At 64.6% G+C, this 26,897-nt stretch overlaps 1 protein-coding gene across 1 annotated transcript; it reads right to left on the bottom strand.

The window, feature by feature from the left end:
* On the bottom strand, positions 1 to 24,540 carry GPT2 (glutamic--pyruvic transaminase 2). The gene is made up of 11 exons (XM_041738348.1): positions 24,189 to 24,540; positions 17,338 to 17,427; positions 15,415 to 15,523; positions 10,384 to 10,517; positions 8,933 to 9,176; positions 5,562 to 5,641; positions 4,563 to 4,699; positions 3,491 to 3,665; positions 2,280 to 2,435; positions 1,371 to 1,483; positions 1 to 546 (listed from the first exon to the last, which is right to left on the bottom strand). The coding sequence occupies exons 1-11, from the start codon at positions 24,426 to 24,428 to the stop codon at positions 456 to 458; spliced, it is 1,569 nt and encodes a 522-aa protein (XP_041594282.1). The 5' UTR covers positions 24,429 to 24,540; the 3' UTR covers positions 1 to 455.
* Between the last annotated feature and the right edge of the window lie 2,357 nt (positions 24,541 to 26,897).

The raw sequence follows: 26,897 nt of genomic DNA, 5'->3' as shown, positions 1-26,897 counted from the left end.
CACCGCTGAGGGTTTTATTTCACAGATCACGGAGGTGAGGTTAGGATCCCAACCCTGGCCACGGTCGGTCGTCACACGTTTCCCGACACCTGCTCGTGTCTTCGGATCGGAAACCTCTCCCCCTACACACCCTGGCTGTTCTAGACCCCAAAGAACCTCCCCGAAAGCAGCGATGATTCAGAGAACACTGGCCACCTGTGCTGAGCAAGTCCCCTCTACTTTGGTTGCTTCAAAAAAGAAAGAAAAAAAATACCCAGGACTTCTGAGTCACCCCCCATCACATCGCTCAGAAGAGAAGAGCTCCCGACATCAAGGCACAAGGAAAGAAGTCTCTTGGGGCAAAATGACAACGAGAGCGACTGGTGACCTCTGTGAGGCCTGAGGCCGGGTCGCCGGGGCGGAGAGTCTAGCGCGGGGCGGCCGGGCACCCAGAGGGAGGCCGAGGCCAGCGGTCCTCAGGCGTACTTGTCCAGGAACGTCATGTGGAAGTCCTTCACCTTCTGCAGGACCGTCTTCAGCTTCTCCACCGGGGGAAGGATGGTCATCCTGTCCGGGAACAGCGTGGCCTAAAGCTGCGCACACGGCGCCCGCAACGGGACGCGGGAACCCAGGCTTAACCCCCCACCCACCCCCCATCCCCCATGGACACGCCCGGAGGCAACAGGACGGGCAGCACAGGGCCGCCGCCGCCGGGAAGCCCGTCCAGCTCTAAGCTGTGTAGACCCTTCCTCTGTGGCCGGACTTGCTGTTTCCCGCGGGTGCAGAGCCAGCGGCTCCTCCTGCAGTGGGCGGGGGGGGGGGGGGGGGGTGGTCTCCAAATCCCTTGGCGGGAGAACCTCCGGGCTCAGCTGCCCTCCTGGGGCATCCCAGGTCATGGGGTAACGACCCTGGCAGGGCCAGGAGCTCCCCCGGGAAGGCCGCCCACGAGCTGCCAAGGAGAACCAAGAACGCTGGGAGGCCGACCCTACACGAGCGACTAGGCCGCAGACGCACCTGCCCGCTGGGCCCGCGGCCAGGGTCAGGCTGGGCTCCAGGCTAAGCCCAGGACGCCGCCCTGCGCGGAGACCCTGGCCCCTCGCTCAGCGCCAGCAACCGCCCCGCAGGGTCCGCACCCCCGGGGTCATGCACGTCAGTATGTGGGACCCACTGCATGGCCTCTCGCAGACTCTGGATGAGCTGCTGGGCGCTGCACGTGGGGTCGGGGGAGGGCAGGGAAACTGAGGCACCCATTGGGAACATTCAGACGGCTCGTGATGGGCCGTGCGCGTCGCCCCCCACGGCCCCCGCGGCCCCGGGCCCTGCTGCAGGGACGACAGGGCCGAGCCCTCGGGCTCTGGAGGTGCCGGGGCCGTGCAAGGCGGCAGGGGTACCTGAAGTGGTAGGTGCCTTCCCTCTGCCCGAAGCCACTGCCGGGCACCACGCAGATGCCGGTCTCCTCCAGGAGCTTCATGCAGTAGAACATGTCGGGGGCCATCTTGTGCGCCTGTGGGCGGACACGGCTCAGGGCCCGGCCAGGCTCCCGCGCACTCGCCACTGCAAACTCGGAGCCTGCGGCCCAGGCGGCAGCTCTTTCCACGGCCAGGTCCTGCCCCCCCCCCCCCACAGGGACCGGGCCCCAACAGCCACGATGGGGTGGCCTGGCTGTGGAACCGCCGCTCCTCGCCCACGGCTCAGTCTCCCGTGGTGACCCTCACCCGGCAGGAGCTCAGCAAACCTCGGTGGGGGTCCCCCCAGCGCCCAGCACTCAGCCCGGGGTCTGCTCGGGGGGCCTGCGGGGAACGGCGCCTCGGGGTCTGTGCACCCCCCACCCGGTCTACACAGCCTGTGGCGCCCGCGAATCGCATCCTGGCTCCAGCACCAGGGACTGAGCCACATGCTGAATAGTCACCAGGGATTGAGGACATGGTGGGGGGGCATGGGGGCAGCACCCTGAGGAGCACCAGGGGGTACAGCACCTGGAGGAGCCCCAGGAGGGGACAGCACCCTCAGGAGCAGCACCCAGGCCCTCCATCCTCAGCGCACGGCCTGCACATGACCCCAGGCCCTCCCGGCCCCTGCACTCTAAGGAGACCCTGGGCGGTGTCGGGGTGTCACGTCCTTGCCCATGGGTCGAGAAGCCCCCACCCAGGCGGCCACCACTTCCTGGCTCTCAGGTTGTCGGTCACATGCAGGACACCCACCGCCCCCATGAGCACCAGTGCCCAGAGCCCGGGTCCACACGCTCGCCCGGGCACCCCCTCCTGTGATCCCCTCTGTGCCCCGCCTACCCCAGGCCCGACCTGTGCGGCCTCCACGGCTCGGCCAGGGATGAAGATCCGAGGGAAGGCGTACATGGCACCCTGCAGGGGGTTGCAGTGAATCCCTGGGACCTGGTTGAACAGGTCCTCTGTCAGCTTGGCCTTCGCCGCCAGGTTACCCAGCACTGACTCCTTCTCCTGCGGGGACACAGGACAGGCTCCCTGAGCCTCGGGGTGGCCACACGGGCGACACGAGCATGGAGCCCCAGGCGGCGCCTCTGCCGCCCCACAGGACATCCTTCCCCAGATGACAAAGCCCCGGCCCTACCATCTGAGCGCACTTGGCCCCGGATGGACGGAACGCCCTAGAACAAGCTTCCAGGAGTCGGCCCGCCACGTCCTTGGGGGCGCTGGGTCCGCGTGCTACGCGTGGGGCACGTGACACAAGCAAGCGTGTCGGCGACCGGCTGTGAGGCGAGCACGTGTCAGCCCAGGACGTCGGCCGGGCCGGGGGCTGCGGCCTCGGGGTCAGTGACACGTGGCCCACGCGCACACGGAGCGTCGCTCAGCCTTGGACGGGGAGCGGGTGCAAAGGCGCCTCGAGGCAGGACGCCGTGTGAAACGCCCTGCACAGCTCCGCGTGGAGCAGCAGCCACAGCAGCCCCGTCACAGCCGCGGGACGCGATCGGGGGTCAGCGAGCGGCGGGGAGGACGGGCCAGCGGGCGGCGTGCTCACCGCGTGTACCGCGACAGGCTGCTGGGGACGGTGGCGCTGCCGTCGCGCCATGGCGTGGACGCACTCACGCACCAGGCTGCTTGGTTTACCACGGCTAAGATGGCAAATAAATTTTACGTCCGTGCGTCTTACTGCAGCTCCAAACCCCTGAGCCTGGAGCAGTCCGGGACGGACTCTGCGGGGACACAACCTGTAGGTCCTTGTTCTGACTGGTTAACGGGCTGTCGACCACGCAGCTCAAAGGGGCGGAGGGACCGTGGGAGCTGCAAGGCCACCGCTAACGCCTCGGCCTGGGACCCGGCCAGCTCGTCCTCCACTCCATGTTGGAGCCCATGGCACGGAGGCCTCCACTCAGGGTGCCTGCCCGCCCCGCCCGCCCCACACCAGCCCCGGGGGCGGCCCAGGCGCCAGGAGGGCCCGCGAGCACCCCGCAGCCCGTTGGTGACCCTGAGCGCGGCATGAACCCCGAGAGCTTGGTGTAGCCGTGGCGCCGGGCACCCGGGACACGGCGACTCACCCTGTGGAACTGCTCGTAGGACTCCTCCCCGGGCACAGGCGGGTTCACGACGATGTCCATGGCAGCCTGCCCGGACACCGGGGGGCACAGCCGCACGGAGAGCAGCTTCACCAGCTGACCCTTGATCTCAGGGTGCAGGTTGATCACCTCCATGTAGCCTCCTCTGTAGCCACACCTGCAGAGAGAAGGGAGGGGACCAGCAGTCAGAGGGCCCTCGACTAAGGGCGGGGTGGCCACCCAGACGCCCTGGAAGCTGTCCCCGTCCTCCTCCCGGGGTCCCCAACCTCCCCAGGGTCCCCATCCTCCCCGCCCCGTCTCCGTTCTGGCCCTACCACTGGGCAGCCAGGCAGCGTGTAGTACCACGGGGTCCACTGCAACCCACTCCTGCGCTCACCCCCCACAGCTCCTCTCCTGCTCCAGGGAGAGTAAACTCCAACCCAGGGGGCCCAAGCGACCGGCCACCTTCCGCCTTCCACCGCTCACTGGTTTCCAGCCCCGCTTCCCCTGCTTCCCCTGCACACTCCAGCCGCGCCCAGGGCTTTGCACAGGTACCTCCTCCTGGACACCCTCCCCCACCCCCGCATTCCCACTTCCCCTCTGCGCATGCCCCCCGACACGTGATTCTCCCCATTTGTCTACGCCTCTGTCTTCGCTAGAACATAGCGGCCAGGGCCGGAAGCACCGTGCGTCACCCACTGCCGTACCCTCAGTGCCAAGACCGGGCTTAGACCCCGAGCGGGTCACCTTGTGCGACAACCACCACGGGGTGGCAGGGGCAGCCCCGGCCCCGGGCTCTGAGACGCCCCCACCGCGGCCCACCGCCTCCTGGCACCTGTCCACCCAGCTCCCCTCCCGGGCCCCTCAGGGTTCAGTACCAGGGCAGCAGTGTGGGCGCCGGCAGGAAGCGTGGGGAGCCCGGGGCCCCGGCAGGACCTCACCGCACGGGCGCCCCTGCACCAGGGCTGAGCTCACGCACAGGCCCCCTGAGACGGGCCCGTGTTCCCCACGCAGCAGGCCCATGGCAGGCAGGGCTGAGGGGCGGGGCCGCGGGAGGGAGTGGAGGCCAACGTACTCGCCCATGTAGCCCTTGGAGGTAGAGTGGAAGGACGCAAGCTCCACGTTGCTTGAGTACTCGGGCCCCATCTCGTAGAGCACCTTCTTGAAGGAGTGGAATCTGCAGTCTGGAGAGTACACGTTGTCCTGGTAGACCTGGGGGGACAGACGGGGACAGGACGGGGACAGTCACCCCGACTGCCCCGCAGCCCCGAGCCAGGCAGCTGCCGCTGCCCAGTGACAAGCCAGACTCCGCCTTGGCCGGGATCACCTGGAGGCCTGCCACCCGGCCACCCCTGCACCGTGGTTTGGGTCGCCTGACGGGCTCCGTGAGGGCACTCGATGGGGTGTTATTGTGTGTTGGCAAATTGAATTTAAAGAAAAGATCTCTAAATAAATAAATAGGGGGACCCTGGGTGGCGCAGCGGTTTAGCGCCTGCCTTTGGCCCAGGGCGCGATCCTGGAGACCCGGGATCGAATCCCACGTCGGACTCCCGGTGCATGGAGCCTGCTTCTCCCTCTGCCTGTGATTCTGCCTCTCTCTCTCTCTCTGTGTAACTATCATAAATAAATAAAAATTTAAATAAATAAATAAATAAAATACTAAATAAATAAAATTAAATAAATAAGTTGACTAATTAATAAATTAACAAATAAGTGGTTTGCATTAACCTCCTGAAATTTGTAACCACTCGATAGGGTGTCATCGTGTGTTGGCAAATTGAATTTAAAGAAAAGATCTCAAAAGTAAGGAAAGAAAGGAAGAAAGAAAGAAAGAAAGAAAGAAAGAAAGAAAGAAAGAAAGAAAGAAAGAAAGAAAGAAGAGGTTTGCATTAACCTCCTGAAATTCGTGAGCAAGAATCCAAACCCATATAGGGAGGATTTGGGTCACCGTGTCATAGGTCGTGACCTCAGGCCGGGTCAGGACCCCTCCTCCGACACCTGGAAGGTTCTCTGGGTCACAGGCTGGTGCCTGGCCCCCTCCCATCGCTCCCCAGGGGGCCTAGCCCCATCTCACCTCATCCGCCAGGAGAAAGAGCTTCTCTTCCCAGGCAAAGTGGATGACGTCCTCTATGCACTTCCTGCTTTGCACCTGACCTGGAAAATCCCCAACAAAACTAGAAGGCCGCTTGCGATGCCGTCCCAGGGGTCCCTAGGTGAGACCCCCGACCACGCGGCGCCCTGTGTCCCCACGGGCCCTGGGCTCCCACTGCAGCTGCCCTGCCCTGGGGGGGTGCAGCCAGCCTCCGGGGCCCCGAGTGCGGGGAGCCGGGCGCGTGGACTGAGGAGCCTTCCACACCCAGCTGCTGTCTTGTTACTGTTACGAGGTATGTGTGCGGACGTGGGACTGTCTGTGTCAGAGGACCGAGTCCTGAGGGCAGGATGGTAAACTCCGCGCGCCGGTCCACACCCCACAGCACCGGGGACTGCTCGGGGGCATGCATGCCAAGGGGCTGGGCGGGGGCCGTGCGGCTCACCAGCTACCCCTGAAGCCAGGACTCCGCTCTCCCCACAGGTCGAGCTGCCTGCAGGCCCTACAGCGCTCGCCCGGGCCCCACAGACACCCTGTTAGGTCTGCGCACCGAGGGCGGCGGGTGCCCCGGGAGGGCGAGGAGGGGCAGGGAAGGACGGGGCCTCACAGGCCTGCAGCCCCGAGGGAACGGGCTGCACCGTGCAGCCCTAAGGGCGGGGGCAGCGATCCCGGAGCCAGCAGGCGCAGCAGCACCCGGGGGGCTGCACAGGGAGGGGCGCCCAGCTGTACCCAGCAGGGGACCCCCCACGGCAGTGGCCACACAAGGAGGGCCTCTGGGGCCTCGCAGCACAACTGTCCCACAACCCGTTGAGAAAACCCGCCACTTGGCGACCGTCCTTCCCCAGTGACAGGCAGTTGTTGTACGGGGACACGGCCCCTCTGCATCCAGCAGGCCCGGCAACAGGGATCTGGCCAGAAGCCTGGGGACGGGACCGGCTCGGGGACAGGCAGTGACCCGACTCAGGTGGAGGGGAGTCTGGCCTGGGGTCTTCGTTAAAACTCGGGGCGAAGCTCTGGGCTGAGGCTGCTCAGTGGGCAGGTGACAGCCAGAGGGGTCCGACCAGGCCTGGGGAATGGACCGGGTCCCCGACGACAACTGCTTACCCCCAGACTTCAGCCTGTGACCCACACCTGCGGCCCGAGCCGGGGGTCTGCCTGAAAACCCAGGGATCCCGCTCACCATCCCCGGGGGTCCCCACTCATCTTCCCCGGAGGTCCCCGCTCACCGTCCCCGGGGGTCCCTGGCTCACCGTCCCCAGGGGTCCCTGCTCACCGTCCCCGGGGGTCCCCACTCACCGTCCCTGGGGGTCCCTGCTCATCCTCCCCAGGGGTCCCCGCTCACCATCCCCAGGGGTCCCCACTCACTGTCCCCAGGAGTCCCCATTCATCCTCCCCAGGAATCCCTGTTCACCGACCCCAGGAGTCCCCCTTCACCCTCCCCAGGGGTCCCCGCTCACCATCCCCAGGGGTCCCCACTCACTGTCCCCAGGAGTCCCCATTCATCCTCCCCAGGAATCCCTGTTCACCGACCCCAGGAGTCCCCCTTCACCCTCCCCAAGGGTCCCTGCTCACCATCCCCAGGGGTCCCCACTCACTGTCCCCAGGAGTCCCCATTCATCCACCCCAGGAGTCCCTGTTCACCAACCCCAGGAGTCCCCCTTCACCCTCCCCAGGGGTCCCTGCTCACGTCCCTGGGAGTCCCCCTTCACCCTCCCCAGGCCCCCCCCGCCCCCGCTCACCATCCCGGGGGGTCCCACTGACTGTCCCAATCCATCTGGACACCGTTCATCCCAAGTGGCCTGGCGCGAGCTCCGGACAAGGTACGGGGCCATCACAGGTGGGCTCCTCCTCCTCCCATCCCCTGCGCCTCCAAGAGCCCGCCTCCAAGAGCCCACCGAGGTCCACACGCACACACTCAGGCCCCAGAGCGCAAGGCCAGCCTCCTCCGCACATAGTAAAGTCACTCTTTAAAAACCACTCACATTGCATACACGCACGTGACCCCTTTGCCTAAAATACTCTCTGACGCAAGGTTTCTTCCCACTAAGGCCCAGCCAGGAAGTCATGGGTCCCTGAGCAGGAGCTACGTGCAGGGAGCATTTCCCAGCACTTCCCACACGTAGGACCGGCTGCGCCAAGCTGGGACCAGCAGCAGGGGCATCACCTGGAAGCCCCCCGACCCCCCACCCTAATTTACACCAGGGGACCCTGCAGTGGGGCCAGGCAGTTTGTTTTTTTAACAAGTGAGAGTCTGAGAACCGCGGTCCTGTGCGCAAGGAATACTGATGCCTGGGCCCTGCCCCGGAGTCTGGCTCGCAGCCGGCCTGCGGCAGTTTTAAAAGCTCTCTTTGTGATGCTAACGTGCAACCCGCACACCCCCAGAGCTGGCGGTTATTTTCCTCCCCCCCCACCCCGTCCCCACTCCCAGGAAGCCCCCCCAACCCCGCACCCGCACTCAGGAATTCAAGTGGTGCTTTCCCTGCCTGAAGCCTCGGTGATGTTCCAAGGAAGCAGATCCCACAATCGACTCAGAGGCGCTTGGCCCTGATCCGACTCCTCCCACAAAGGAGGAGAGAGGAGCCCTTGTTCCCGCATCTGCACACCACCAGGGCAAATGAAGCCAGCGGCCCAGAAACAGGGAAGCAGGCAGAGCTGTGCGTCTGTTCTTGTGGTTGTTTTGTTTTTGTTTTTGTTTTTTTTTAAAGAAAAATATGTAAAATTAAGAGTGCCTTTCAGCTCTCAGAGACGGTTTTGTTCAGTTTGTTTGCAGTTGTTCCTGACCTGGTATTTCCTCCTCGGGTCTCAGGGTACCCAGGGACGCCAAGGCCAAGAAAAACAGAAACGCATGCACCGGCGTTCTGAAAACTGGGTCAAAGAACCAGAAGTCAAGGTAAAACGAGGCCTATGATTACGGGCTGTGCGGAAGCAAGCTCAAGGGGACTCCTTGCAAAGGCAAGAAAAAAAAAGTGATCTTAATAATAATGTAACCTGGGGGGCCCTGGGTGGCTCAGCGGTTTGGCGCTGCCTTCAGCCCAGGGCTCCCTGCATGGAGCCTGCTTCTCCCTCTGCCTCTGTCTCTGCCTCTCTCTGTGTCTCTCATGAATAAATAAATAGTCTTTAAAAAAAAATAATACTGTAACCCTCTCCAAAAAAATAAATAAATAAATGCTTGCATTTGTCCACCTCTTAGTGTGGCCTGCGGCCAACTTTATGGCTTTGTCTTAGCAAACCTGCAGCTGGATCGGGACGCTGGGAGCCAAGAGAACAGCCCATTATTTAAGTCCTTAGGTCCAGGCTGCGGAACCCCAGCTGCCCCGCCCCCCGCCCCCCAGAAGCTGACAAAGCAGAGCACACACCTGTGGGGTTCCCGGGGTTGATGATGCACAGCACCTTGGGGTTACAGTGGTCCTTGGCCTCCTGCACGGCCCGCCGGAGCTCGTTCACGTCGAGGGCCCAGCAGTTCTCCTCGTCCAGGTAGTAGTTCACCTGGATGGCGTCGAGCTCGGAGATGACGGCCGAGTAGAGGGGGTACTGTGGGATGGGGATCAGCACGCCCGTCCGCGACTTGCCGCCCCCGGACACCAGGATCTTCAGGATCGTCTGCAACACAGAGGTCACGTCTGCAACACAGAGGTCACATCTCCGGGGGACGCCGCCACTCCCCGCCCCCGGGTGGCCCTAGCCCCGGCAGTCACCAGCCACCCCTGCCTGCCTTCGCTGCAGCCCCCGCACCCCGGGAGCTGCCTGGCTTCCCCAGGTTCACTCGCTCCACCTGCACAGCCAGGTCTGCTCCGAGAAGACGGGAGAGCAGATGGTCAAGGTTGTCAGCACAGCCGTTCAAGGACTCGCGGCTCATACTTTCTCAAGAGGGTGTCTTAGAGCAGCAGCCCCCGGGGGCCCCGTGTTGGCCTCTAAGCTCGTTCCCAAGTCCCGGCGGGGGACGACAGGGGATGGTGGGGCCGGTCTGGTTGGTGATGCCCAGGCCCCCCCACCTCTGCTGGACAGAGGGACAGACTCCCCAAAGGATCCTTGAATCAGGATGAAGTCCCCGCCGACTACCACCAGGTGGTGTTCCAACCCGCTGTCCCCGCACTGTGACACCTGGGAACCCAGGGGACGCTGCCTGCAAACCCCGCTCTGCAGGGGCTGCCAGCTCGCTCGCAGGCCCCTGGCCGCAGGAGGCCCTGTTGCAAGCAGCTCCACACCGGATCCTCCTCACCAGAGCCCAGCGGCTCCTCCCTTGGCTGCTCCAGGCCCTCGGCCGTCCCCGGGCCTCCCCGGGAACTAGGGGAGGCCCCGACAGCCTAGCACAGAGGCAGAGGCGGGGCTGACCCCACCGCAGCCTCCCCGCGCACAGGCTGACCTGCTGGACCCTGAAGGGTGCCGAGCAACCAGGCACCCACACATATCACCAACAGGAGCCTCAGAGGTCAAGGGGCAGGTGAGGCCGCGAGAGGGAGGGCCGCACAGTGCCGGGAGCCAGGGCCGCAGACCCAGCACCTGTGAGCCCCTGCCACCCTGGCCCCCCTCATCTCCTGAAGGCTCCCCCATATCACGCCCCCTCCCCGCCAAGGCCACAGCTTCACACAAACCCAATTACTCCCGCACCACCTGCCCTCCCTCCGCCTTCAACTTCTTCAGTGGACGCCGGTCCTAAGACAGGGACCTGAACCCCCCCTGTGGCCACTGAGACCCTGCAGGACCCAGGGCCCAGGCAGCCCTCCTCCCAGTGGGTCCCTGCCGGCAGGCTCACACCTTAGCCGTAACACACGGGTGAACAAAGGGTCACAGCCACCACCACACGTACAGAAATGCCGTCGCTGGCTCCAGTGGTCAGGTAAATGTTGTCCGGGTCCGCGGGCACCCCGCCGTCCCTCCTGGTGACGTAGGCGGCCACGTCCTCGCGGATGCAGTTGACGCCCTGGCTGGCACTGTAGGACCCTGGAAGACAGCAGGCAGGACTGTGACCAGGGGCGGGGCAGCTGGCTCTACAGAGGTGGTAACCCCAAATAACCCCCAGGGTGGGGCCGAGGAGGCCCTGGGACCCCACTCCCAGGACTCGAGGCTATAGAATCGTGGCCACCACCGACCGGGGGCACATCCACAACCCACCCGTCCACCCACACACCTGCCTCTCCATCCCCTCACCCGTCCATCCGTCCGTCCATCCATCCATCCATCCGCTCGTCCACCAGCCCCTCCGCCGTCGGCACCTCTGTGCATCTACCCACCTACCCCCCACCCGCTCGTCTGTCGATACTCCCGGAGCAGCTACTGCGTGTCGAGCTTCAGTCCAGGCCCTGGCTCCCCATCAGTCGGATGTGCCCAGACCTATTTTCCTCCACCCTCCCGGGATCCATACACGTCCTACAACCTGTGGAGCGAGGCCGCTGGGCCCACTGGGTCGCTACCGCCTCGGCCCGCACGAGCTCCAAGCAACCTGGAGGCACACGAAGAGCCTTCGGCAGCCCTGGAAACGTCGGTGTCCTGACCTGCGTGAGGGCCGCGCAGGCGTACGCCGTGCAAAAACTACTCATTCGTTTTATACCTCAATAAAGAGGGTTTGGGGTTTCTTATTGTAGGATTTTTGGTTTTTTTTACTGTCAGGCCACTGTTTTTGGAAAGAATTTAAAAAATAGGTGCTTGTGCAAGCGCCCAACCTGGTCGGAGTCCCAAGCTGGTGAGCTGAATGTGGATGGGCGGCTAGGGGTCACGGGGGAGGCAGGCTTTTCACTCTGTGGCCTTTTACGCCCCTTGAACTTTACACCAGGTTTAGGGAGACCCAGCCTATTCCTTCCAAGGCTCCTGCAAAACCACCACCAGGAGCGGGATGGGGCTCTGGGCCTCAGGATCAGCCAACCTTGAGGCAGGCTGGCCGATCCCCCAAGGATGAAGGGCAGGCAGCAGGAACCTCGCGCATATTCTAATGCGTCTGGAATACTTTGGGGATTAGAACAGTGGGGAGGCGCCCACAGCACTGGAGAGGCCTAGTCCAGGGTGCTTGCCTGCGCCCCCAGGCCTGGCCATCCTCCCCCGCCCCCACCAGCAGCCAGGCCTCCCCGCTTCCTGCCTCCAGCTCACCCACGTCCTTACCCTCTTGCCTCTGGCTTTTCTGCTACACCCCAGACCACGCCGGAGCCCGACTGGTCTGTGTGGGGTCCTCACAGGACCCTGCCCCGCCTGCCACCCCACCCCCGCCAACCGCAGCGACCCTCCAGCCCCTTGTATGCACGTGAAGCCCGGCCTCCCCATTGGCCCTAAGCTCCCTGAGGGAGGCGCCATCACCCATTTCCTCTGCATGTCTCTACCCCCGGCTTGGCCCCACTGCCCCCGACGGATGGCAACCGGAGCCCATGGCCGACAGACTGGCATCACAGGCACTGCCAGACTTCCCAGCCCCGTCTGGACCTCTTCCCTTGATGACACTCTGTTCTCAGACCACAGGGCCTTTGCACGCACACATCTCAGCCTGGCACGCACCTGCAGGTTCTCTAGGACTCACCGTCCACATGAATTTGAATCTTATTTGCTCCTTAAACCCTCCCTCAACAGAGTCCCTTGTTAGAGCCCCACAGCTGTCTTTTTCTCCAATAACTCATGAAAACTAGAGATTACTTTTTGCGTGAATTCTTCTTGATATTTGTTTCTCCCAAATCTGAGAGTGAACTTCGTGAGCCTGAAAACACCCCCACCTGGTCCACCAGCACCTAGAGCAGTGCTGGGGCGGGGGAGGGGGGCAGATAAGGGTCTGCACCTCCCTGGATGTCTGGAGTCCACCTTAATCCTAAAATCCAAGATACAACCTGAGAACTGAATCATGCATCAAACAGAAAATAAGAAAACTCTACGAAAAAGCGATTTTAGGGGCGCCCGATGGCTCAGCTGGTTGAGCATCAGAGTCTGATTTTGGCTCAGGTCATGGTCTCAGGGTCATGAGACTGAGGCCCACGTCCAGCTCCAGCAGGGAGTCCGCACGAGATTCCCTCCTTCGCCCTCTGCCGCTCCCCCCAACTTGGCTCTTTCTCAAATAAATCTTTTTTTAAAAAGTGATTCCAAAGGGCACGATTAAAACATGTCCAGATGCGCTCTAAGACCTGTGTACATAGTTAACAATCCCGAGCTGGGTCAGGATAGCCCTGGGCATGTTCCCTTTATGTCTATGGGCAGGTAGGCCCAGGTGACAGGCGCCTGCCCCAGGAGGTCCCTGCCCTACCCCTGCAATGGTGGGGGGGGGGGAGGGCGACCCCAGGGCAGGGCTTCTCCACACCAGCCTCGGGCTTAGCCTCCTTGAAAAGGCCAGGAGGTGAGTGTAGAGGAGGAGAGGCCAGGGGTGTGCACCCCACCTGCCCTCGTAAGGTCCCCACACAGAGCTAAGGGCAGGTCCCCAAAACCCCGAGACCAACCCTCCTCTTGCTACAACACCCCAGGCGGGGGACTCACGTGAACGCAGCCTCCCAAGCTCCTGCCCAACAGCCCTTGCACACAGAGCTGCAAAAACTCCAAGAAGCTTCCAAGGCTGAACAAAGGGCCCTCTCCCTCCCCCAGACACCGCAGGAGGCAGGCAGCGGGGTCAGAGGGTGAGCCGCCTCCTCCCGCCTCCTGCCTCCCGCCTCCCCCTGCAGCCCCAGGAGCCTAGCCCACAGCCACAGGACTCTCAGAAGTGCCTGGTGTGGGGCAGAGGATGAGGGAGAGGGCGAGCCCGAGGCTGGCTCACCCAACGGCGTGCTGGCACCCTGCCCAGTCCAGCGGGAGGAAAGCAAGGGCAGCCGGCCCCCGCCTGACAGAGACACCATGAAGGACAGCGACCAGACTCAGACAGAGGGACAGAGGCGAGCACAGGGCCCTTGTTCCCCAGGAAGACTGGAAAAGGCAGGGGAGGGGCAGAGGCCAAAGGTAGCTGCTCCTGTGCTGAGCAAGCCTCAAGAATCCCTCTTCACACTCCAGAACACTCAGGCACATGTCCTAGAAAACCCAAGAGCAACTGTTTTTCCTGCTGTGAGGAAAGCTGGACCCCCGCTTGGCTCTGGGCAAAGGGACAGCGCAAAAGTAAACAAGGCAAAGAACAGGAGAGAACAAAGAGCGAGGCCGTGAGGCTGGAAATCCATCTCAGCAGCAAAGACCAGAGAAGATCATCTCCATATCCTTCAGGGGCCAAATTCCAGGGCTGTTCTCCGAGGGGAGCTCCGGAGCTGGGCAGGTTCCCTCCTGGGGTGCTGTGGGGCAGGATGTGCTCCCTCCTGGGGTGCTCCAGGGCTGGGCGTGCTCCATCCTGGGATGCTCCTGGGTCAGGATGTGCTCCCTCCTGGGGAGCTCCTGGGCTGGGCACGCTCCCTCCATGCGGTGCTCCACTCACTCCCTCCTGGGGTGCTCCACTGGCTCCCTCCTGGGCTGGGCACGCTCCCTCCATGCGGTGCTCCACTCACTCCCTCCTGGGGTGCTCCACTGGCTCCCTCTGTGGGGAGCTCCGGGGCTGGGCCCGCTCCCTCCGTGGGGTGCTCCAGGGCAGGACTCGCTCTCCTGGGGTGCTCTGGGGCTGGGCGTACTCCATCCTGGGGTGCTCCTAGGGCAGGATGTGCTCCCTCCTGGGGTGCTCCTGGGGCAGGATGTGCTCCCTCCCTGGGTGTTGGTTTTTTTTACTCCCTGGGTGTTCTGGGGTAGGACTTGCTCTCTCCTGGGGTGCTCTGGGGCTGGGCCTGCTCCCTCCTGGGGTGCTCCTGGGGCATGTGCTCCCTCCTGAGGTGCTCCAGGGCTGGGCATGCTCCCTCCTGGGGTGCTCCTGGAGCAGAATGTGCTCCCTCCATGGGGTACTCTGGGGCAGGACTTGCTCCCCTCCTGGGGTGCTCCTGGGCTGGGCACGCTCCCTCCATGCGGTGCTCCACTCACTCCCTCCTGGGGTGCTCCACTGGCTCCCTCTGTGGGGAGCTCCGGGGCTGGGCCCGCTCCCTCCGTGGGGTGCTCCAGGGCAGGACTCGCTCTCCTGGGGTGCTCCTGGGCTGGGCGCGCTCCCTCCTGGGGTGCTCCTGGGCTGGGCACACTCCCTCCATGCGGTGCTCCACTTGCTTCCTCCTGGGGTGCTCCACTCACTCCCTCCATGGGGTGCTCCCTCCGTAAGGAGGCAGATGGCTGCACATGGGCTTCCAGCAAAGAGGCCCAAAGGCTGCAGCATAGTGGGAAGGGAGGATCCCCCAGGCGGCCCAGGCCCCTCCCAGCTCCCCCCACCCCACCCCGACTCCTGCTGTGGGGTGACAGCAGGGCGAGCGAGGGGCCTGCACAAAGCCACCCACGGCCCTTCACAGGGCCTGTCCCTGAGGCCAGTCACCAGGTCAAACCCCCTCGGGGGCATTGGGGGGACAGGTTAAGCCCCTGACTCTGGATTTCCGCTCAGGTTGTGATCTGGGGTCCTGGGGTCGAGCCGCATCAGGCTCTGTGGGGGGGGAGCCGGGAGGATTCTCTCTCTCCCTCTAGATTAATCTTAAAAATACATACATACGTACATAAATATAAAAAATTTCTAAATATCAGTCTTAAAAAAAACAAAAGAAAAATCAAGGCCCGAAGACCCCCTGCCCTGACCAAAGCCTCAGTCGCTGGGGCCGGCCCCCGGGGGTGAAGCCCAAGCCCCTGCAGCTGTGGCCTCCCCCTGGGTGCTCAGCTCCGGGTTCCCAGAGCCTGCAGTGAGGAGGGAGGGGCTGCCCCTACCTGTCCCGTCCGGTCACACAGTCACACACTCGCTCGCTCACAGGGTAACCCCCTTGGGGCCAGGGCAGAGCCAGGGCCCAGCCCACACCCAATCCCGCCCGCTGGGACCCGCTGGGACCCGCTGCTCAGGGGGCCTCACCCAGGCTGTTCCCGCCACAAGCCTGTAGGATCCTCCGGGCTCGTTTCTTAGCATCTTCTGGGAAGCTGGGGCTGTCCAGCAGGTTGGGGTAGGTGCACAGTGCCATCACCTGGGGGAACAGAGGCGCGGCTGGGCCCTGGCACCCCCACCCCGGGGTGCCCGCAGGGGCGTGAAGGGGGCCTGTGCCAGCAGGCCTGCCCCCTGAGGCTCGGCCCTGAGAGCTGTGGGAGGGCGGGGAGGGATGCTGGGGGGGGTGCCTCAGCCCCGACTCGGGACCCCAAGGGGGCTGCCAGGGAGGAGCCAGGGAGCATGAGGGCGGCCCGCAGTCCCTGGCCCCCACTCCTCCGAGGACAGCGGCTCGCACACCCACCCCAAGCCACAGGTCCGGGGCCCCCTGAGCAGGGTGGGGGCCGGGAGCCCGACCCCTTCCTAACCTGCAGGGCCCCCCACCCCCGCCCCCGCCCCCGCCCTGGCGCCCTGCTCCTTTTCTCTCCATCATCCCCTTTCTGCAGCCAGAACCAAAAGCCAAGCCGGGTCAGCTTTCCTTTCCCTACGACACAATCACCCTCGCCTCACAAATTAAGAGGATTAAGCAAGGAAATGTTTGCAAAAGTGCCAGTAACCCCAGCTCGAAGGGCAAGCCCAGGCTGGCAGGTGAAGAGCTGCCCCAGGAGCACGGGAGGGAGTGGGGAGGGAGAGAGAGGAGAGGGGAAGAAGGAGGGGAGGGGAGGGGAGGTGAGGGCCTCACTCTCCTTGCTCCTCGGAGGTCAGTGACCCGGCCTGCACCCCCCTCACCCAGCCGCTCTGAGGACCAGCTGGGGAAGGCGGCGGGAGCCCCACAGGTGGGAGAGCCCAGGTCTGCGGCAGCCAGGGCACAGCTGCACAGGGGCCACATTGGCCTCTTCGTGCCCGGAGCACGTGGTGGGGATGTGCCCCCCCAGCCGCAGGGGGTTCCAGGACAGCCAGGTCCCTCACCTCCCCTGGCGCAGCTGCTCCGTGTGGTCCCCGGCCTGGTCTGGGGCGGCTGCGTCCACGGGCAGCTGGTTGGCAGCAGTGGCCACACAAGGGGGGCCCGGTGCACATGCCCCGGCCAGCACCGGCCCAGGTTCCCTTCCCCAGATCCCGGGTGGACTCCCGGAGCAAAGCGGGCCCCGGCACCCCCGCGACCCCCACGCAGGGAGTAGGGCAGGGCGGCCCGTCCACACTGGTGCTTCCCGCAGCTGCCCTGTGAACCCTGGCCACGTCAGGGCTTCGTCTGTCTCGGCCCCCCGGAGGCCTCCTTCCCGCAGTGGCGTCCAGGCCCGGCCCGGGAGCCCCTGCGCTCTCCCCGCACACCCGCACCCGCCTTCTCCCCTCAACCCACAATCCCACCCACGTCCACATCCTCTCGGCTGGTGCTCTAACTGAAATGTCAAAACCTGCGTCCTGAGACCCCGGAGCAAGCGGGGTCAACATGCCACCCTGGTGGGAGCATCACACTCACCGCGGCACCAAGGCCCTAGCCATCCCCGAAGGCAGTGCTCCGGGCCACCCCGTTGGCAGGGGCAGAGTCCACGCTCAACCTCGGGGCGTCTTGCGGCGGGGCGCCCGACCACCTCCCCGCCCGCCGGGCCTCCACCGTCCAGACGGCCTCTCTGATGCCCTCGACCAAGCTGCGCACTCAGGAGCCAAGACCCCGGGCCGTGGGAAGGCAGCGCGTCCCCGAGGGCAGCCCCCCATGAGCCCAGTTTCCTAGAGGACTCTGGAAGGGGAGGCGGCGGCCAGGAGACACCCCGGCACTGGAGGGGGGCCACCCCGACGGTGCCTGCTGTGGCCCACGGGGGCTGCTCACGGGGAGGGGGAGAGGGAGGCAGGGACGGGAGGAGCCCCGGCAGCCTCGGTCCGCACCCCCCCAGCAGCCTCTGCCCCCGAGCGCCCACTTACCTGTCGGAGGAAGGTTATAGGCTGCTGGCCCATGGCCTGGGCGTCCCCGATGTTGGCGCGGATGACCTCGGTGAACGGTTTCTTGATACCCTGAGCAGAGAGGAGGCAACAGGTGGTCAGGCCCTCGATCCTGGATGCCAGAGGCCACGCCGGCCCCGTGAGATATTAATAAACACCCCTATTTTGAGTCTTACCCAGCGTCAGGCATAGCGCCAAGCCCTGGACGCGGCCGGCCCCGTTTCACCTTAACCACGGCCCCGTGAAGAGCCAGCATCGGCCTCACTTTACAAATGAGGACAATGAGGCTTCAAAGGGCTGACAACCCGCCCGAGGTCACATAACTCAACACGGGCACCCGGGTTTGAAGCCAGCCAAGCCCCCCCCCCCTACCCCGTCCCTAACCACTGGTCTCACCGCCCCCCACTTCGTAGGGAGGCTGCGAGAGCTCTCCCGGGCTACCGGGCACCCCGAGGCCGTCGCATGTCCAGGGTCCACCGACGCGGCCTGGCGGGGACACCTCAACATGGGGCCCCGCAGCAAAGCGACCAGAAGGAGGCAGGGGTCAGCAGCAGAGGCCGCGAGACGCTGGGCATGGGGACAGGGGGCACCCGCAACCCGCCCCGGAGCTTGGCTCCAGCCGGCAGCCAGGCCACCGTCCCCCCAGAAGACCCCGCAGCAGGGACCTCTGGTTGCTGCCCTGCAGCTTGGCTTCGCACAGCAATGTGGCCTGATTGTCACTTTTTTTTTTTTTTTAAAGCATCAGGGACAGAAAGACTCATGGCCGCGGCCTGGGCAATGTGTCCAGCACAGGAAGAGGGTCCCAGAGAGGAGGGACTTGGAGACCACCCGGGGGGGTGGGGACTGAAGGACCTCATCCCGGGCGGAGGATGTGGGACCTGCCGACGCCGGGAGCTCCATGGAATCAGCCGCCAGGAGCAGGTCAGGACCTCCGGGCGGGCACAGGCATCATCACCTTACAAAGCGGGGGCAGAGGACGAGGATGAGGCGGGGAGGTCACAGAGGAGGAGGAGGAGGAGGAAGGCTAGGGCCGGTGGAGGGCGAGGAGGGCCTGCCAATCTCCCTCTCCCAAGGGCATGCTGGATTCGGATTTCAAAGGGACGATTCCATGACTCCACGTCTTTTTAAACATTTTTTTAATTTAAGCAATGTCGTTAACAGAAACCCTATTATTGGTTTCGGGGGGAGTTAAGTGGTTCACCCGCCGCGTAACACAGGGCTCAGCGCCCCCCTGCACCCTCCCTCATGCCCCAGCCCCCGGCCCCCTGCCAGCAGCCCCCACTTAGTTTCCCAGAGTCAAGCGCCTCCTTCTCTGTTTTCCTTCCCCCCCCTCCGCCCTGTGTGAATAAAAGCACCTTCAGGAAACTTCCTGTTTTTAAAATCAGTGACCTACACTTTAAGTAAAAAATAGTGACCTTAGGGGGACGAAAAGCAGCGGCACACACGTTGTGAGCCTCATGGATGCCCCCAGACGCCCCCGGAGAGAAGGCCCAGGCCGGGAGCTGGCCCCAAAAGCGTGTGGGGCGCAGGTCTTGGAGACCCTCCCGCCCCTTCTGTGGCGCTCCCCAGGGCTGCTCAGGATGAGGGGGTCCAGGCTTTGGGGAGAAGGAGCCCAAGGGTCCTGAGGCCGCGGCCCACGGGGCCACCCTCTGCTCCAGGAGGAGGATGGGGTGAGAGCGGGCTCGGGCTGGGGGAGGGACTCAGGCCCTGTGTGCCAAGGCCAGGCCTGAGCCGTCTGGCACCAGCACCCGCCCCCGCCCCCCCCGCCCCCCGCCAGCGTATGAGCCGCCGCAGCGCTCTGGGCCTGGCCCCGTGGAATGAGCACAGCCCACTCTCGGGTCCACATAAAGCCTGCCCGGGCCAGCACCAGGGACCCTGCGCAGGCCGCTACAGGGGGGACTGGCCTGGAGCAGGGCCCTGGGTGGCCCCGCACTGCCCGCCAACACTGCGCCTACTGACAAGGGGCCTGGGAACACGGAGCGCCCCTTCCCTTGGGCCTGGGCACCCGCAGGCCCCCAACGCTGCTGCAACGCATGAGCCGGGGCGGCGGGAACTGGCTCCCTGGACTGGGCAGCAGGGCAGGACGCTGTTCAGGGCCACCTCTGGGGTCTGGGCACTCGAGGTCCACATGGGATGGGGGATGGGATCACCAGGCCCGGGTCACCCGGTGGTGGCCCCGCCTCAGCCCGGGGCTCAGAGGCCAGCAGGCCGTCACCCAGCTCACGCTCACACCCCCGGTGCACATCCAGGTGGCCCGCCCGCGTCCATCCACCCCGAGCTGCCTCCCTGTGGGGCCGGGAGATGAGGTCCTACCCAGGGGAGCTCCTGCCCCTGTCCAGCCTAGTGAGGGTCAGGGAACAGGCCTCCAGGCTGGAGGGACGGCGGACGTTCGAGGGCGTCCGCAGGGAAGAGGAGCACGACGACCACGGTGCTCCCCGGCTCAGGCTCCAGCAGCACCACAAGAGTCCAGGGACAAAGGCAGCTCCTTGAGCGAGGGACGGCTTCTATCATCTCGTGGGACCGCCCGTTCCCAGAGAGCCTCCCTCCCATTCTACGAACACTTATGGGTCGCCCAGGCCGGGCAACAGGACGAGCAAGCCTGGAGACACCGTGATCCTTCAGAGCCCGGGCTGGTGGAGAACCGCAAGGGGGCACAGGGAGGGGACGGCCCAGCGAGCCCCACACCGGGCGCACCGCATGGAGAGCCCTGGGCGATGGACCTGGGTGATGGACCGGACCGGGGCAGGCGGCAGGTGCTACAGGGAGCCCCCAGGACAGACACCAGACACCAGCCAGCCCCCACGGTCCCTGCGCACAGGCACATCTCACAGCTGGGGAAACTGAGGCTCAGCACAGGGTCTGGCCCCAACCGTGGTGGAAAGACAAGCGGAGCTGGAGGGAGCACGGCGGGCGCTAGAGCTGCCCAGGACCAAGCGGTCGGCGGAGCTGCAAGGGCTGAGTCCTCACTACTAACACGGGGCAGGGGGTGCAGGCCGCTGATCTCTGGGGCTCTGAAGGAGGGTCACCCGTGGAGACCGAGACGCACGGAGAGCTGCTGAGCCCCCAGTAGGGTCCTGCGCGGCGGCAAGACGGGGCGAACCCCAAAGAATGCGCTCCGAGCCCCAGAGAGGGAAAAGGGCTCTTCAGGGCACAACTGGCCTCCGCTGCCTGCAAAGCAGCCTCGCTAACACCTCCAACCAGTCTTTAGGAGGCATCACCTGGCCCATCTTGCAGAGGGATAGACTGTGGCCAAGGTGCTCTCGCTCGTAAGGCAAAGCCCAGGATGCAGGTGCGTGGTGGCCTCTGAGGGGATCCCCGGGGGGCTCGGTGGTTGAGCACCTGCCTTGGGCTCAGGGCGTGACCCCGGGGTCCCGGGATCGAGTCCTGCGTCGGGCTCCCTGCTTCTCCCTCTGCCTGTGTCTCTGCGTCTCTCAGGAATAAATAAAATCTTTAAAAATAAAAAATAACTAAAAAATAAAAAATATAAGGGGGCCCCTGAGCTCTAAAGAAACTGACCGGGGAGGTCCCACCCCTTGGGCCTGGAGAGAGAGCCTCCCAGTCTCAGCCCTTGGCCTAACCCCGGGCTGCACGGCGCCGCCCACTCTACCAGTGTAGACGCAGTGCACACTCGTGTGACACTCGCCACCAGTTTCTCCCCTGTTTAGGAACGTTTTGCCCCAACCCTGCGGACTTTACAAACAGATGTGAAGCCACGGCTCTGCCTCCACGTGTGCCGCCGTCCTCCCCTCCCGCCACAAAGGAAAAAAGCAGTGGGTGGAGGAGGAACCCAGAGGCCTCAAGGCTCCTGTAGGGCTCACTGCTCCGGCTGCTCGCGCCCCGTGGCCTGCAGAGCTGACGGCTTCTCCCCTGGAGCCTCAGGGCGGGCCAGGGCGGCCCCACTGGCTGCCGAGAATGGCCCCTTTCACGCTGGGCCGGCCTCCCGTGGACCCGAGGACCCTGGACCGGGCCAGGGACGGGCCGCCGCCGCCAAGCCAAACAGCAGCAGCCGCGGCCGCCCCACAGCGTGCACTGTTTGCAGAGCACTAGGCGTAAGGGCGCCGGGCACGGGCCGGGGCGGCTGCAGGGGCAGCGCGCGGGCAAGGTGTGTCCCCGTGCGGTCAGGGCGACCGTCACCGCACCCCCTGCGGGCCCTGACCCCCCCCCGACGCCCCCACTCAGGCCCTCATGACAGTGGTCCGGTCCGGCCGCCGCAGTTCAGAGGTGGGAGCGTGAAGCTGTGCAGGGCCGAGCCAGAAAAGGGAAAAATAGGGGAAAATGCAGCTCTCCCGGGGGGGCACTGCGCACGCCAGCCGGGTGCAGAGGGGCTGCCCCCCAAAACGGTGGCCCCCCGATGCTGCTGGCTGGAGCAAGTGGACAGAGTGAGACGGAGGGAAGAGCTGGGATGGAGGCACCGGGCCGGCAGGTGGACTTGGGGCCACGGGAGTCACAGGCGCTGCCGGGAGTCACAGGCGCTGCCGGCTCACACCACGGGCTGTGTGTCCTCCTCACTCACAGCCCGCCCCGCTGCAGACCCCTCACGGTTCCCCACCTCGCACCAGAAGCCCTGGGACCCCTGGGACCCCTGAGCGCCTGAGGCTCCTCCACCAATTCCGTCTCATGCATGTCCCATGACCTCCGAGCCCCGCCGCAGCGCTCTTCGCCTTCCCCTCCTGCCCTCTCTGCTCCCCCCTCTGCTCCCCCTTCTCAGCTCCCCCCCATCTGCTCCCCCACCCCCTCTGCTCTCCCTCCTCCCTCTCTGCTCCCCCTTCAGCTCCCCCCACCCCCTCTGCTCGCAGCCCTGCTCCCACCTACGGGGCCCCCCCCAGCTCTCTCTGCTGCCCCCCACCCCTGGCTCTGCTCCCCCCACTCTGCTCACAGCCCTGCACCCACCTACGGGGGCCCCCCCCAGCTCTCTCTGCTGCCCCCCTGAAACACCCCACCGTCCTTAAAGAACCGGTGGAGGAGAGGCTCTGCCCAGAGACAGACTGGAAGCCGGCCTCCCGGAGCCCAAGACAGGACACCCTTCTGTCCTAATCGTCCTCATTCCTCCCGAGTCCACACCCAAGCTGCTATTCAGCAAGAGGCAGACTGAATCCCGGGAATTTTCTCTTTCCTAACCCTTAGCCGCTTGGAAACCGGAGGAATCAGGTAACCTGATAAGCCGGGAACAACTGAATCTCAGCTTTGTTTGAACAGGGAGACTTGTTGCAAGGACAGGCAAGCCCGTGGGCCGGATGCGCAACAGAGCACAGCGGCCAGCTCCCGCGCTCTGTCCCTGGAGCTCTGTCCCTGGCGCACGGCAGGCCAGGGACGCCCGGGAAGCCGCCGTGCCTCTGCGAGCCGGGCAAGTCCTACAAGGACTTGGAGGCAAGACCCCGGGCAAGGACTGGACTGTTCAGCTCGCGGCTTCCCTCGCGTTCAAGGAACACGGCGATCACCCGGCCCCGGAGCCCTCCAGTTCCAGCGCAGCTGAGAGCAAACCCAGGAGCCCTCCCCCGCCCGCATCCTAGGCTGGAGCCGTCTTGAGCAAGCAGCTGTTTCATCAGATCTTGCGAATCTTCCGAGTGTTTACTTTTTTTTTTTTATATTGCTCTTGACTCGGCCTTCTAAATTCCACTCAGGTCAGAATGCATATCCTCAGGGGCATTTCTTACACACACACACCCCCAGTGACCTTGGTTGTGGGAAGGGAGAGATCACTCCTGACCATGTGGCCACTTTTACACACAACTGCCCACTAAAGCCAAGATGCCAGCCAGCCAGCCAAGGGGCGACCCGCGCCATCCCTGCAGGGCCCCAGAGGCTCAGGACCTGGAGCAGCCCCGGGAATGAGCCAACCCTCAGACAAATGCGGTGGTGGAGCAAGGCTCCAGCAGGCGCCCGGGACAGGCCTGCTCCCCACCTGGACTCACAACCCGCAGGCAACCCGCAGGCGACCCAAGACGTCCAGGAAGAAAGCTTTGGTGCCAACACACCAGGGTGCCAGAGTCTTGTCCCTGCCGCCCGGCACACCCCTCCCCAGCACCCCCTCTCCCCCCCTGCACCTTCTCCCACCCCCCCATCACTCTCGGGGCTGCAGGCGGGCGGCCTCCCGGTCCCAGTCCCCACAGGCAGCCTCCTGGCACCACTGGGCATCATAAGTCAGGAATTCAGCTCAACAAGTGAGCCGTGTGCGCAGCCCTTGCTCTGTGCCAGTGTGGGGGGCAGTGGGAGGGCAGCGGGAGGGCAGCGGGAGGGCAGCGAGGGGCAGCGGGGGCAGGGTGGGAGGAGGGACACAAGCTGTGGGCGACCTGGGGTGGAGGTGAGCACGCCGAGCGGGGTACCCTGGCTGTGCCCAGCGGCTGCACCCTGCAACCCCTGTGAGCACGCTGAGCAGGGAACCCCCACGCCCAGCAGCTGCTCCCCCGTGCCCCCTGTGACCCCACCGAGCAGGGGACTGAGACCATGCCCAGCGGCTGCACCTGTCACCCTGTGACCTCTGCGAGCAAGTTTAGCAGGGGCCCCCGGCCGTGCCCAGCAGCTGTCCCTCTGCAACCCCGCGACCCCCAGGACCCAGGCGAGCATGCTGAGCAGGGGACCCCTGCGCCCAGCGGTTGTCCCCCGTGACCCCACCGAGCAGGGGAACCCCCTGCACCCAGTGGCTGCATCTAGGTGTTTTTTAGGCAGAAAAGCAGCCCAAAGCTCCCTCACCCCAAGGAACACACACACCCCCGCGCCCCCACCGAGCAGGGGACCTGGGCCGTGTCCAGTGGCTGCCCCCCGTGACCCCCGCGCCCCCACCGAGCAGGGGCCCCGCCGCCCCCCCGCGCCCCCGAGCAGGCCCCCGCGCTCACCCGCTGCAGCTCCAGCTCGATCTCGCCGGCCTTGAGCACGATGGGCCCCCGCACCGCGTACTCCACCGCCTTCACCTGCGGGTTCATGGACTCGGGCGTCAGGATGCGCTCGCGCCGGCCCCGCGCCGGCCGCACCTGCAGCGCCGAGGCCCCCGCGGCCGCGCTGCTCCGACGCCGACCCCACGGGACCGGGGCCCCGGGGCCGCAGCGCCGCCCGACCAGGGCCGCCGCCCGCTGCATCGCGTCCGCGGGGAGTCGGGCCGCGAGAGAGGAGCGTCGGTCGCGCCCGCCGGGCCCCGCCGCCGCCGCCGCCGCCCGAGTCCGCGCCCCGCTAGCGCAGCCGCCCGGGGCCCCGCGCCCGCAGCCGCATTTCAGCGCCCGGCGCCCGCCCCGCCCGGCCCCCTGCGCCGCACGCCCCCCGCCGGCGGGCCCGCCCCCGCGCACGGGCTGCTGGGACCGGTAGTTCCGCGGCGGCTGCCGGCGCCCAGGCGGGGCGCGCGCGGGACTACAAGTCCCAGGGGGCCCCGCGTCGGCCCCCCGAGGGGCGGGGCGGGAGGCGGGAGCGCAGTCCGCGCGCGGGCGGGGGCGGGGCCGCGGCGGGGGCGGGGCCTCTGCGGGGGGCGGGGCGGGGTCCTTGCAGCGCCCCAGAGCTCCGAGCTCCTCGCGGGGTCCCCCCCGGGGGCGCAGCGCGTGCGCAAGCCCCGCCCGCACAGCTGCGAGGCCGCGGGCCGGGATGGTGCAGTCCTCGCCCCGGGTTTCATCATCCCGGGCCCGCAGGTGCCAGGCGTGCCTGCAGCCCCTGCGCACCTGCACCCCCTGCCGACGCCCCTGCAAGCCGCTGGCATGGTCCCCCTGGCACGCCTGCGGGCCTGCGGTCCCCCTCCCACGCCCGGCCGAAGCTGCAGGAGGTCCTGCTTCCCTCCAAGGCTTCGCGGCACACAGGTAGGCGCTGCTGCATAGTCGTTGAAGAATGAGCGCTCAGCATAGAGCGACCATTATTACTCTTGGCAAAGGTGTTCCCAGGTAGGCAGGGGCACCTGGGTCCCGCAGAGCGAGCTCGGGGCAAGAGCCAGCGCCAGAAACCAGAGAGCACCCCCTGTCTGGGCCTCAGGCTCTCTATCTGCATAGTACATGGAATGAGGTGACCCCTGAGCTCCCTTCTCGTCTTGGAAATTCTGCATCTAGGTGTTTTTTAGGCAGAAAAGCAGCCCAAAGCTCCCTCACCCCAAGGAACACACACACTCCACATTAGATTTGTGAAAGTAAGGGGCAGGGGGGCACCTAAAAAACACAACAGCGTAGGGGAGGAGGTGCTAGAAAATCTGGGTTTGAATGGAGATGCATGTAATCACTCACCTCTTGGCTGACTCTGAGCATGTTACTGAGCGTTTGTAAGCTAAGTTTTCCCATCTGTAAAGTGGGGTCACGCACTCATCTCACTGTCTCTGATGATAGTTCGGGGAGGTGACCGTTAAAAAAGCCAAGAGTTTGGAACCTGGTGCTGTGGGTCACTCTTACACATCCTTGTCAAAAGAACGAACGCCATGCGCTTGGATTAAATACATTGATTGCCAATAAAGGGGAAGAGGGGATGGAGAGAGAAGCAGAAACGAAAGATGTCTCTGAATATTCCTGTGTTAGGAAACTGGCTTTCCCACAAAGGAAACTTATTCGGGCTCCTCATCAATGGTTCCGCCCCCAGCATCTAGATCTATGCTGCCTCCTTCCTGGCTTCTGTCCCAGTGGACAGGGACGTAGTCTCCAGGTAAAGGATCCCCCCCCCCCAAGGGAGTTTGGCTTCTCTAAGGACCCCGCTGCCTTCAACACCATGTTCTCACCTACTCTACCCAGTCGTGGAGCAACACCCCTACCCTTGCCAAAGGGTCATGCTTCCTGTCGCTTCCTGTCCTCTCCACCCGTGATCAGAAGGGGCTGGGGAGCTGGGAGGGTAGATGGGTAGAGAGAGGTGAGCACAAATCCGTTTGCAAAACTGGGAAAAACAATGCCTAGCACGCAGTGCATCCACGTGGGCTCTCACGTCATCATTTAGGAAACAAGTTAATGTCTCAATTATGTCCTTTGCCAATCTGTCATGGTTGTGTGAGAAGGAAGCTCCCTTTCTTTCCTCTGAGCCACACTTTTCGGTTCACGAAGCGCTTTCATACTCATCACCGCATTTGAACCTGATAGACCTCAATGAAGTGAAATAGGCAGGCGTCATCCCCATCTTACAGACGAAGCTCAGGGACACCAAGCGACATGTTCACGGGGCACAGTCAGGTGCAGAGCAGGGACTGATTTCCAAGCCCGTGCTGCAGCCCATACACGCAGGGACCAGGCTCATGTGGCTCTCGGGGTTTGGGGATTTGCACAGGCATTGCAACGCGCTGAGCCCAGGAGGGCTTTGGGGTGGTAGCTACGGAGGTGATGATGGTGGTGACAGTGCGAACTTTGCCCACATCTTGCCCTCTAGACCAGACTGGGGAGGGGGCAGGAGCTGGCCTCTAAATATTGCAAATAACACCTGATGGAACAGTCACGACAGTCCCGCCTGTGTGCTGGACGAGAGCTGCAGGAGCACAGAACCCCTTGCTGCCCCGCACAGCAGGGAGTCACCTGCTTGCAGAACGCGGTGCCCGGAGTCGTTCCTTAGCGACTTTTGACCCAGCACCCCCTGCGTGTCCGGGGCCGGCGTGGGCTCTGGGCCGC

The sequence above is a fragment of the Vulpes lagopus genome, chromosome 23 (assembly GCF_018345385.1).
Source record: "Vulpes lagopus strain Blue_001 chromosome 23, ASM1834538v1, whole genome shotgun sequence".
Classification (NCBI taxonomy): domain Eukaryota; kingdom Metazoa; phylum Chordata; class Mammalia; order Carnivora; family Canidae; genus Vulpes; species Vulpes lagopus.
Note: the sequence above shows the minus strand (reverse complement) of the source record. Positions and strands in the feature narration are given on the sequence as shown.

Excerpts from the sequence above, each read along its gene's own strand:
- GPT2 (XM_041738348.1), bottom strand. The coding sequence starts at position 24,428 with ATGCAGCGGGCGGCGGCCCTGGTCGGGCGGCGCTGCGGCCCCGGGGCC. Across the intron at positions 5,642-8,932 it reads CAACCCCGGGAACCCCACAG|GTCAGGTGCAAAGCAGGAAG; the intron begins GTGTGTGCTCTG and ends GGGATTTTCCAG. Across the intron at positions 1,484-2,279 it reads GAGCCGTGGAGGCCGCACAG|GCGCACAAGATGGCCCCCGA; the intron begins GTCGGGCCTGGG and ends GTCCGCCCACAG.